The sequence below is a fragment of the Oncorhynchus keta genome, chromosome 17 (assembly GCF_023373465.1).
Source record: "Oncorhynchus keta strain PuntledgeMale-10-30-2019 chromosome 17, Oket_V2, whole genome shotgun sequence".
Lineage (NCBI taxonomy): Eukaryota > Metazoa > Chordata > Actinopteri > Salmoniformes > Salmonidae > Oncorhynchus > Oncorhynchus keta.
Genome location: NC_068437.1, coordinates 45567809 through 45580913, shown reverse-complemented (window position 1 = coordinate 45580913; position 13105 = coordinate 45567809). Strand labels below are relative to the sequence as shown.

General features: G+C 41.5%; 1 protein-coding gene across 3 annotated transcripts in view; it reads right to left on the bottom strand.

Annotated features, from left to right (window-relative positions):
* rbl2 (retinoblastoma-like 2 (p130)) overlaps positions 1-10209 on the bottom strand; it is a 31095-nt gene extending 20886 nt beyond the window's left edge. For 2 of the 3 annotated variants that reach the window (XM_035790015.2, XM_035790017.2), the window contains exons 1-9: positions 9590-10209; positions 8375-8505; positions 7781-7981; positions 7483-7547; positions 6593-6721; positions 2430-2590; positions 2199-2263; positions 1971-2115; positions 1706-1869 (exon numbers count right to left, since the gene is read on the bottom strand). In XM_035790015.2, the coding sequence (XP_035645908.1) occupies positions 1706-1869; positions 1971-2115; positions 2199-2263; positions 2430-2590; positions 6593-6721; positions 7483-7547; positions 7781-7981; positions 8375-8505; positions 9590-9727 (1199 nt within the window). In that variant the 5' untranslated portion in view covers positions 9728-10209. The remainder of the gene's footprint in view (positions 1-1705; positions 1870-1970; positions 2116-2198; positions 2264-2429; positions 2591-6592; positions 6722-7482; positions 7548-7780; positions 7982-8374; positions 8506-9589) is intronic. The other variant, XM_035790016.2, reaches the window with a different exon arrangement.
* Positions 10210-13105: the final 2896 nt, after the last annotated feature.

Sequence of the window (13105 nt, the reverse complement as noted above, 5' to 3'; positions counted from 1 at the left end):
TAATTTTGTACCTGTTTCGTCCAGCATCTTCACAAGGTCCTTTTTCTGTTGTCTGGGATTGATTTGCACTTTTCGCGCCAAAGTACGTTCATCTCTAGAAGACAGAATGTTAGAGCCGATTTGGACATATTTGTATAAAAGACCGAACATATGTAGCTCCATGTATATTTGTGTAAATATATTAAATATTAATGTAAATGATGAAATATTAGGTACGTACCTTTATGATTTATATTTACTTGATTGAGATATATTCATTTGTTGTTAGTGTAACTCGGCCATTTGGCCCCCCTCTTGCCTGTTCATTGTATTGTGGTAAGTGTGTTAGGATAAAGGCAGGAAATTGGGCCTTCGGGAGGGGGAGTCCTTGCTAGATGCGGGAGCGGTATAGTTTTTTGACCATACAGACATACAGACATACAGACATGTCATAATATGTATTTTCCATATAAAGTCATCTATGCTTTAAGTTGATTGGAGAATAATTTATTTGTTAGATATAAGAAGAATAAACATTTTTGTTGCACCATATCCCTGGATGTCATGGAATGTTTGGCCGTTTGGAAACCTTGAGTGTGGACTGTATGCGTACCAAACAACCCCGCTTCAGGCTTGGGCAGTGGCTATGGTAAAGACGAAAGGAAGCCACTACACAGAACGTGTCTCCTTCCTGAGCGGTATGACGGCTGCGTGGTCCCATGGTGTTTATACTTGCGTACTATTGTTTGTACAGATGAACGTGGTACCTTCAGGCGTTTGAAAATTGCTCCCAAGGATGAACCAGACTTGTGGAGGTCTATACATTTTTTTTCTGAGGTCATTGCTGATTTATTTTGATTTCTCCATGATGTCAAGCAAAGAGGCACTGAGTTTGAAGGTAGGCCTTGAAATACATCCACAGGTACACCTCCAATTGACTCAAATTATGTCAATTAGCCTATCAGAAGCTTCTAAAGTCATGACATCATTTTCGGAAATTTTCCAAGCTGTTTCAAGGCACAGTCAACTTAATGTATGTAAACTTCTGACCCACTGGAATTGTGATACAGTGAATTACAAGTGAAATAATCTGTCTGTAAACAATTGTTGGAAAAATGACTTGTGTCATGCACAAAGTAGATGTCCTAACCTACTTGCCAAAACTATAGTTTGTTAACAAGAAATTTGTGGAGTGGTTGAAAAACAAGTTTTAATGACTCCAACCTAAGTGTATGTAAACTTCTGACTTCAACTGTGGCTGCATGTAACTCAGCAGCTAAGAAGATCATGCAATCGCCAGACTGCCTGTTTGTGTTGTGCTTATGTTTGCAATACTGACAACAAAGTTTATACGAACATGTCGATAATGTATTTTGTGTAAAACATGTAAATAGCTGCATGTAGCCTACCCCATCCTGAAAAAGGAACATGAAATGGTGCTTTTGCTTACTGAGACAGGGAACGCAATAGTGAGAACAGTTTTGGGTACAACATGACGTTTTTAGGCTACACCAGCGACCAGACAAAGGCGATGAAGGAAGGGGGAGAGGCAGCTCAGCACTCAGCACAGCAGCTACATTGGCAGCGGAGTGGGCACTCAGCTAAATAAAAAACAATCCTGCTCATGCACAGAAATATCAGTCATTTTTGCCTGGGCAAATTGTGATAGAGAAACTCCGTATCCGTAGCCACTCTGTAAATGTATTATTTGTATGGTGTGCAATACCTCAGTAAGTCTTTGAGTCTCCGGCTGGGGCCGCGCTTCAGTCCAGTGAGCAGGCTGTGTAGTCGACCAACACTCTGCATGGCAGTAGAGACCGGCATACACAGACTGTTGTCCTGGACATAATTACGACCCGTAAAGGAAGTGGACACCTTCAGGACTGAGGCCTACAGTGCACACACAGGAGACATAACACAGGGATTACTGTACATATGATTGAATTCAGACTCAAAGACACAAGTAACGGATGTGTGTGTGTGTGTCTTACAGTCTGACTGTTGTAGAGTCTGTATGCTGAGGCGTCCTGGTTCTCACAGAGACAGGGACCTGGGGTGCCCTCTCCCAAAAATATCCTATCATCCAGACCTCCAGTGGCCAGAACATGCTCCTCATACACACGGCCTATGGACACACTACACAAACAAATGTATACACAAATATATGAGTAATGTCACTCAAAAGACTATCAATATAGTCTTATAGGATTGACACATACGAACTGTCTCCAAAATTCATAGGATCTAAGAAGCCAGTCAAGCTCTCTTCTTTCCCTTTGAGAATCTGTTGAGGACACAGAATATCCAAGATGAGGCAGAGCATACAAGTAGGACTGAGGCGCGCGTGTGTGTGTGTATGTGTGTGTGTGTGTACGTGCCTGTGCGTGTGTTTGAGTGCATCTGTATGTGTGTCTGTGTGACCCATGTGTGTGTGTGTGTGTTTGCCTAACCTTCTTATGGAAGAGTCTACTGATGAAGGGTTTCCAGAAGTGTTCCTTCACCCCTTTGGCCTCCAGCACCAGGCCATCATGCAGTTCACACAGCTGCTCTATGAAGCAGTAAGGCCCTGCAGTGGGCTTGTAGTCCTTACTGCTGAAGTCCTCAGGAAGGCCTGGGGATCAGAGGAGACATAATAGCTTCCTGCATTAGATGCGTGATAAGGTATTTCAGTAACTATGCATATTTGTATACACAAACGTACCATAGATTTAACATACTCTACATACGCAGGGTAGCGTATACTAGAGGTCGGCATGGCCGATTAATTAGGGCCGATTTCAAGTTTTGAAAACAATCGGTAATCTGCATTTTTGGACGCCGATTACATTGCAATTCATGAGGAGACTGCGTGGCAGGCTGACCACCTGTTACACGAGTGCAGCAAGGAGCCAAGGTAAGTTGCTGGCTAGAATTAAACTTATCTTATAAAAATAAAAAAATCTTAACATAATCACTAGTTAACTACACATGGTTGATGATATTACTAGTTTAACTAGCTTGTCCTGTGTTGCATATAATCAATGCGGTGCCTGTTAATTTATCATAGAATCATAGCCTACTTCGCCAAACGGTTGATGATTTAACAAAAGCGCATTCGCGTCAGGGTTTATGCAGCAGTTTGGGCTGCCTGGCTCGTTGCAAACTGTGTGAAGACGTAATTAATTTGCCAGAATTGTACATAATTATGTCATAACATTGAAGGTTGTGCAATGTAACAGCAATATTTAGACTTAGGGTTGCCACACATTCGATAAAATACGTAACGGTTCCATATTAAACTGAAAGAATAAACGTTTTGTTTTCTAAATGATAGTTTCCGGATTTGACCATATTAATGACCTAAGGCTCGTATTTCTGTGTGTTATTATATTATAATTAAGTCTATGATTTGATAGAGCAGTCTGACTGAGCGGTGGAAGGCAGCAGCAGGCTCGTAAGAATTCATTTAAACAGCACTTTCCTGTGTTTGCCAACAGCTCTTCGCAATGCTTGAAGCACAGCGCTGTTTATGACTTCAAGCCTATCAACTCCCAAGATTAGGCCGGCAATAGTATAGTGCCTATAAGAACATCCAATAGTCAAAGGTATATGAAATACAAATGGTTTAGAGAGAAATAAAAGTGTTCATTCAGTATTGTTGTAATTGTCATTATTACAAATATATATATAAAAATCATCCGATTAATCAGTATTGACTTTTTTGGTCCTCCAATAATCGGTATCCGCGTTTAAAAATCATAATCGGTCGACCTCTAGTGTGTACGGCCCAGTTCATCACTGGGGCCAAGATCCCTGCCACCCAGGACCTCTACACCAGGCGTGTCAGAGGAAGGCCCTAAAGATTGTCAAAGACTCCAGCCACCCAAGTCATAGACTGTTCTCTCTGCTACTGCATGGCAAGCAGTACGGATGCACCAAGTCTAAACACCAATAGGACCCTGAACAGCTTCTGCCTCAAGCTATAAGACTGCTAAATAGTTAGTTAAATAGTTAACCAATAGCTAACCAATAGCTACATGGAGTATCTGCATTGATCCTGTTTTTCACAAAAATTTGACTCATCACCTATGCTGCATTTCCTGTTTATTATCTATCCCGCTGCCTAGTCACTTTATCCCGACCTTCAGTGCATTTGGAAAGCATTCAGACCCCTTCCCTTTTCCACATTTTGTTATGTTACTACAGCCTTATTCAAAAAATGAAAAATAATAATACAAATAAATCCTCATCAATCTACACACAATAACCCATAATGACAAAGTGAAAACAAGTTTTAGAAATTTTAGCAAATGCATTAAAAATAAAAACGGAAATAACTTATTTACATAAGTATTCAGACCCTTTGCTATGAGACTCGAAATTGAGCTCAGGTGCATCCTGTTTCCATTGCTCATCCTTGAGATGTTTCTACAACTTGACTGAAGTCCACCTGTGGTAAATTCAATTGATTGGGCATGATTTGCAAAGGGCATGATTTGCAAAGGCACACACTTGTCTATATAAGGTCTCACAGTTGACAGTGCATGTCAGAGCAAAAACCAAGCCATAAGGTTGAAGGAATTGTCCGTAGAGCTCCGTAACAGGATTGTGTCGAGGCACAGATCTGGGGAAGTCCACCAAAAAATGTCTGCAGCATTGAAGGTCCCCAAGAACACAGTGGCTTCCATCATTCTTAGATGGAAGAAGTTTGGAACCACCAAGGCGCCCGGCCAAACTGAGCAATCGGGGGAGATGGGCCTTGGTCAGGGAGGTGACCAAGAACCCGACGGTTAATCTGACAGAGCTCCTGAGTTCCTCTGTGGAGATGGGAGAACCATGACAACCATCTCTGCAGCACTCCTCCAATCAGGCCTTTATGGTAGAGTAGCCAGATGGAAGCCACTCCTCAGTAAAAGACACAGGACAGTCCACTTGGAGTTAGCCTAAAGGCACCTAAAGACTATCAGGCCATGAGAAACAATATTCCCTGGTCTGATGAAACCAAGATTGAACTCTTTGGCCTGAATGCCAAGTGTCACATCTGGAGGAAACCTGGCACCAAACCTATGGTGAAGCATGGTGGTGGCAGCATCATGCTGTGGGAATGTTTTTCTGTGGCAGGAACTGGGAGACTAGTCAGGATCAAGGGAAAGATAAATGAAGCAAAGTAAAGAGAGATCCTTGATTAAAACCTGCTCCAGAGCGCTCAGTACCTCAGACTACGTCGAAGGTTCACCTTCCAACAGGACAAAGACCCTAAGCACACTGCCAAGACAAGGTTCACCTTCCAACAGGACAAAGACCCTAAGCACACTGCCAAGACAAGGTTCACATTCCAACAGGACAAAGACCCTAAGCACACTGCCAAGACAAGGTTCACCTTCCAACAGGACAAAGACCCTAAGCACACTGCCAAGACAAGGTTCACCTTCCAACAGGACAAAGACCCTAAGCACACTGCCAAAACAACGCAGGAGTGGCTTCGGGAGAAGTCTCTGAATGTCCTTGAGTGGCGCGGCCAGAGCCTGGACTTGAACCCGATCAAACATCTTTGGAGAGACCTGACAATAGCTGTGCAGCGACGCTCCTCATCCAACCGGACAGAGCTTGAGAGAATCTCCAAAGAATGGGAGAAACTCCCCAAATACTTATGTAAATGTCATATTTCCGTTTTAATTTTTCATACATTTTCCAACCTTTCCAAAAACCTGTTTTTACTTTGTCATTATGGGGGGAACAATTTCATAAAATGTTACAATAAGGCTGCAACGTAACAAAATGTGGAAAAAATAAAGGGGTCTGAATACTTTCTGAATGCACTGTATGTACATATCTACCTCAATTACCTTGTACCCCTGCACATTGCCTCGGTACTGGTACCCCGTGTAAATAGCGAAGTTCTTACTCAATTTGTATTTATTCCTTATTTTTTATTCCACTATTTTTTTCTACTGTTTCAAAAAACATTCTCTCTGCATTGTTGGGATATAGGCCAATGAAGGGGATATAGGCCTATGAAGGGGATATAGGCCAACGTAGGGGATATAGGCCTATGAAGGGGATATAGGCCAACGAAGGGGATATAGGCCAACGAAGGGGATATAGGCCTATGAAGGGGATATAGGCCTATGAAGGGGATATAGGCCTATGAAGGGGATATAGGCCAACGAAGGGGATATAGGCCTATGAAGGGGATATAGGCCTATGAAGGGGATATAGGCCTATGAAGGGGATATAGGCCAACGAAGGGGATATAGGCCAACGAAGGGGATATAGGCCAACGAAGGGGATATAGGCCAACGAAGGGGATATAGGCCAACGAAGGGGATATAGACCTATGAAGGGGATATAGGCCTAGGGAGGGGATATAGGCCTAGGGGGGGATATAGGCCTAGGGGGGATATAGGCCTAGGGAGGGGATATAGGCCTAGGGAGGGGATATAGGCCTACGAAGGGGATATAGGTCCTCAAAGGGGATATAAGCCTATGGAGGGGATATAGGCCTACGGAGAGGATGCAGGCCTACGGATGGGATGCAGTCCTATGAGGGGGATGCGGACCTACGAAGGGGATGTAGGCCTACAGAGGGGATGTAGGCCTATGGAGGGGATATAGGCGTGGGCTGGGAGTGCACCTTTGAAGTTGGGGTTGAGCAGCTCCTTCCTGGTATTACAGAGCAGGGCGTTGGAGAAGACCAGGTCCAGAGCACACAGAAGGAGATGGTACGAGTTCACTAGGTCATCACTGATCATAGGGAAGTTTCCTGGCAGAGGGAGAGAGAGAGAAGCGACAAGTCAGAGAAATGTAGGAGACATAATCATACATAGGATTTTATTGTGCTTTTCTAAAGACTTTTCTAAAGACGCTTTGACACAACGGACAATGGAATCCCCCTCAATGATCTGGTCATTCCAATAAAGCTTGTTGAATAGAATTCATCTGAAGGATTGAGGTCTTGTATTGACTGCAGTAGTGCTGGTAGCCTCAAACATTGATTTTGCTCGCTGCAATTAGCGTACCAAAATGTCACCGCAAATGTATCTATCTGAATGTAGCAATCACTGGCTTCCAAGCTAAATAGGCTGCTCTGTCGTATTGCCAACTATTATAAACACATGTGCCTGCTGGCAGTGCTAAATCCAAGCTGTGACACAGGCAAGTCCTGACCTGCCCCAATGCAATATGTTGCCAAGATAATGGATACACCCTGAAGGATCTGACTGTGTGTGTTCGTGTGTTATTATTAATGATTAAAGAGATATAAAAAGGACACATCTACAGTATTTGCCTTTGCACCTGGTCTCCTGCTGATGTCAAGACATTAGTGCAGGCCTTGGCATGCCCAGTGTAGAGTACCTAGCCCTTGTCTCTGACTTATACTTTGACTGTAACCAAGCAGCGAACACTTCAAATACAATCAAACCAGCCTTTTCTCCTTCGAAGTACCCCACTGAGCCCTAGCCCTTTCCCTCTGTCCTCCCCTCCTTTCCTGCATTTTACAATGAACAAAACAGACGTACTCACCTTTAGCGTGGACAAACAGAATCCAGCAGAAGTTGAAGACTTCAGCAACGGTGCAGGGATGGCGTCTAAATCAGAATAAGTCCATTCATAAATTAAATCAGAATAAATCCATACATAAGATTAATCAGAATGCTTAAGCCTGGTCAAGCAGACTGACCGTATTGATCAGAGATATTGCACGATCAGGCTGGCACCAGGAAAGAAACCCCTTGGCTTTTTCAAGAGTGGCCAAACTACAGTATAAAATAGTAAAGCATCAGAAGTTCATATCTATCTACAGCATCAACAACTGACTCACCTCTGTTTGCGGCTCCTGTGGACTCTGGGCGGTTCATCCGAGGGCGCCTTAAAGATGGCTTTGAAGATGGGGACGTATTTCTTGAAGATGACGGCGGAAACTGTGAAATTTCTCTCCAGCTTCTCCGTGCTGTGGCGGAAGTCCTGAGGAAGACTGGCCATATCCTGCCATTTCTTTATCTTGTTGAAGAACTCAATGAGGCTGGAATCAGAGAACAGGGCAACTGTTAACTGGTAATTCCATTAGTACTGTATATTACTGTTCTTTAAATTATACATTACAACAAATAGATATGATTAGTTGATGTGTGGTCATTTGTTCAGCATTTTTAAACATTAATACATAATTTATTGCACAAAGAACCAGGCTGGAACAAGAATCTAAGATCTGGCCAAGATACCATATAGACATGTATGAAAGTCAATGATGAATTTGGATGAGGATTTGGGTCCTACAGTAAATTGTGTACTGTATGATGTGGGATACCTTTAGGGCCAGGTTCCTGGACACAGAATAACACTGTTTTGTTGAGGATTTCGCTTAATCTGAATTTGGCAAACCAGACCATTTAGATAAGTGCATGGGCGTACGTACCTTTGTTCTGAACAGCGGAGTATTCGGGTCAGGGAGACGTAGTTTCCCTCTGCAGTACCCTTATCCACTGTTGGTACTGGTGTTCTACAGGCCACATAAATGGCACAGGCCAGCCAGTGTAGGTCACTGCCCTGTGTGTGTGTATGCGTGAACGACAGTGTGAGAGAGGTTCAATGATTGTTCTGTCACAGGTTCTCTCTCAATAGTAAGTCAGAGCTGATGGGGCCAGGGACTAGAGTTGTCATGTTGGAAATTCTCCCCTCAAGGGGTTTCTTATTTTCTTCATATTACCTTATGCAACCAAAATAAACCATTAACATGTACACAAATATATATACACATAGTGATTATAATGACTACTATTACCATTCGCTGCTGTGGTGATTATTACCATTAGTAATTATCCTGCTACCAGCCACTTTCTACCCCTGTTCAATTATTATGATTATCATTATTGCCATTGGTATTTATACTGCTACTACTAGTCACTTTTATCACACTTCACATGTTCATACCTACCTCAATCACTCCAGTACCCCTGCAAATTATATTAATGGTACTGGCACTGACCGTACTGACCACTGACCGTATTTCATGTGTTTTTTTCTTCTGAGCTATATTATTACCTTTATTCTGCATTGCAGAGAATGAGCTCGCAAGTTAAGCATTTCACTGTATTGTACACCTGCTGTATCCTGTGCATGTGACAATAAAACGTTGAAACTTGAAATAGGCACACCACTGCATATCCCTACGGACATTTTTTAATTAGGCCAATGTAAAATGCACACTGTCATTTGAATTTAGAGGTTGCGGACTATATTATAACAATATATTATAGAACATTTCAACAACATAATAGGCTAAAAACTGAATTATGTTAAACGTTTGATCATACTCAGTGTTAGTCCTAGCCTAGTCCTATTCTAGACCCTGAGATTGGTCCGCCTCCAAACCTGACCAACACCGGAAAACTCCTCCCCTTTCCATAGACAAATATTAGCAATAACGCCGTTTTATGATATATTTATGCAAATCTACAAAGAATATTAGAAGCTGCGTCTTTAAATAGAAAATGTCACGATTTAACATATGTGTCATATAAGGTAGAGGCGAGGCAGACTACACGTGAACTACTGCTAAACCGGTTGCCAAAATAGGAACAATTATAATATATTGTACAATATACAATACAACAGACATAATTAGGCATACCTCTAATGTGTATTTTTTTCTTATGCTTTCGTAACTCCTCCATGCTTCGTTGCTCGCCTCCAAGTCCATACTCAAAGCTCGACAGAGTTCTTCAAACCCCAGCCTTATTTTCTGCAAAAAGTCTTCCTCCTCGTTCATTTCAAATGTGTGTCAAAAACGTCGGGGCAAATAGATTCGTGTACAAATAACAATGAGGTTGCAGAACAGAGTCGACTCAAGCGCGGTTTGTTACAAAGTACATGGAAACAATGTTACTATTCGTACATTTTGAGCACCGATATACAGTGCTGTACAGTGTAGCCATTTAAATGTCATTTGAGTGAAAGCTACTGTCGTGCGTAGAAGACTACGCCAAATGCTAGCGTACAGTACAACGTCACATTTTGGATGGTATGTTGTTTGGTGAATGCAACATCATGCGTACAGGAGGTTTCCTCCCACAAAAAAATGCGTTCGGGTGTTTATACTCAACATTCCACGATCAACAACGTATGCCAGCCACTACATACTAAAATATATCTGATAACTTTGATACTTTCCTTTTTAGATGGATATTTAGACAAATGTCCCATTCTGGCCACTATAGGGTGTAACTTTGTAGCAACCACCACCCACGTGCCTGCCAGTCAACGTTCAAGTGCTGTGCAGGAAACTTGGTTGCAACTATGGAACAACTTGCATTTTAGCCCAATCGGCCGCCAGATGTCGCTATTATTCGTTTTACATCGCTTGTCATCTGCAGTAATAGTGCCATCATGCGGACGGTTGGGCTACTTGCGGCAATATGCAGATTGAAATTATACAATGTAAAACGTGAAAATCCTTGTCAGGCAACTCATTGTTGAAAAACACAACAATGTTTATCAGCACAAAGGAATGTCCCACTAGATTAGATTGTTATGCAATGAGTGGCATGGGAAGGGACAAGCATTTTTAATTTGTATTGTATTTAAATAAAGGTATTTGACTAGGCAAGTCAATTAAGAACAAATTCTTATTTACAATGACGGCCTACCTGGCCAAACTCTAACCCGGATGACACTGGGCAAATTGTGCACCACCTCTATGGGACTCCCAATCACAGCCAGTTGTGATACAGCCTGGAATCAAACCAGGGTCTGTAGTGATGCCTCTAGCACTGAGATGCAGTGCCTTAGACCACTGTGCCACTCGGGAGCCCCTGAGTTTTGATAAAGTTCTCAAATGGTGTAACAAAGCTTATACAATGGCATCGTTGAATACTTGTTTCTCATTTGCTTGAAGGGCATTCTAGAGCTTACATTATTTTCATATACCGCACAGAATTCATGGGTTACGTGTATCGTCACAATGGTTTTTTGAACATTCAGTTGCTTGGAAATACAATACCATTCAAAAGGAGGCAAATAAAAAAGTACTTAAGTAAAAATATGTATTACTTAAGGTGTTTTTTGGGGTACAGTGCCTTGCAAAAGTAGTCTTCCCCCTTGGTGTTTTTTACTATTTTGTTCCATTACAACCTGTAATTTAAATGGATTTTATTTGGAGAAGTGAAGAAAAAAAAAAGAATACAAAAATAACGGAAAAATGGTGCGTGCATATGTATTCACCCGCTTTGCTATGAAGCCCCTAAATAAGATCTGGGGCAACCAATTACCTTCAGAAGTCACATAATTAGATTAATAAAGTCCACCTGTGTGCAATCTAAGTGTCACATGATCTGTCACATGATCTCAGTATATATATATATATATATATATATATATATATATATATATATATATATATATATATATACAGTGCCTTGCGAAAGTATTCGGCCCCCTTGAACTTTGCGACCTTTTGCCACATTTCAGGCTTCAAACATAAAGATATAACATAAAGATATAACATTTTTCAGTTTTTGATTTGTTAAAAAAGTTTGAAATATCCAATAAATGTCGTTCCACTTCATGATTGTGTCCCACTTGTTGTTGATGCTTCACAAAAAGTTCAAGGGGGCTGAATACTTTCGCAAGGCACTGTATATATATATATATATATATATATATATATATATATATATATATATATATATACACACATCTGTTCTGAAAGGCCCCAGAGTCTGCAACGCCACTAAGCAAGGGGAACCACCAAGCAAGTGGCACCATGAAGACCAAGGAGCTCTCAAACAGGTCAGGGACAAAGTTGTGGAGAAGTAAAGATCAGGGTTGGGTTACAAAATAATATCCAACATTTTGAACATCCCACGGAGCACCATTAAATCCATTATTACAAAATGGAAAGAATATGGCACCACAGCAAACCTGCCAAGAGAGGGCCACCCACAAAAACTCATGGACCAGGCAAGGAGGGCATTAATCAGAGGCAACAAGGAGACCAAAGATAACCCTGAAGGAGCTGCAAAGTTACACAGTGGAGATTGGAATATCTGTCCATAGGACCACTTTAATCCATACACTCCACAGAGCTGGGCTTTACGGAGGAGTGGCCAGAAAAAAAAGCCATTGCTTAAATAAAATAAGAAGCAAACATGTTTGGTGTTTGCCAAAAGGCATGTGGGAGACTCCCCAAACATATGGAAGAAAGTACTCTGGTCAGATGAGACTAAAATTGAGCTTTTTGGCCATCAAGGAAAACGCTATGTCTGGCACAAACCCAACACCTCTCATCACCCCGAGAAAACAATACTCACAGTGAAGCATGGTGGTGGTAGCATCATTCTGTGGGAATGTTTTTCATCGGCAGCGACTGGGTAAATGGTCAGAATGGAAGGAATGATGGATGGTGCTAAATACAGGGAAACCTGTTTCAGTCTTCCAGAGATTTGATACTGGGACGGGGTTTCACCTTCCAGTAGGACAATGACCATAAGCATACTGTTAAAGCAACAAGAAAATCCCAGTGGCTAGATGTGCCAAGCTTATAGAGACATACCCCAAGAGACTTGCAGCTGTAATTGCTGCAAAGGGTGGCTCTACAAAGTATTGACTTTGGGGGGTTAATAGTTATGCACGCTCAAGTTTAGTTTTTTTGTCTTATTTCTTGTTTGTTTCACAATAAAAAAATATTTTCTATCTTCAAAATGGTAGGTATGTTGTGTAAATTGAATGATACAAACCCCCTTTTAATTCCAGGTTGTAAGGCAACAAAATAGCAAAAATGCCAAGGGGGTGAGTACTTTCACAAGCCACTGTATCTGTATTTTACTATCTATATATTTCACAACTTTTACTTTACTACATCCCTAAAGAAAATAATATAATATTTTCTCCATACATATTTCCTGACACCCAAAAGTTAAATTTTAATTAGCAGGACAGAAAAATGATCCAATTTACACGCATATCAAGATAACATCCCTGGTCATCCTACTGTCTCTGATCTAGCATACTCACTAAACGCACATGCTTCATTTGTAAATGATGTCTGAGTGTTGGAGTGTTCCCCTGGCTATCTGTCAATAAAATAACAAGAACATGGCGCTGTCCGGTTTGCTAAATATAAGGAATTTGAAATGATTTATACTTTTAC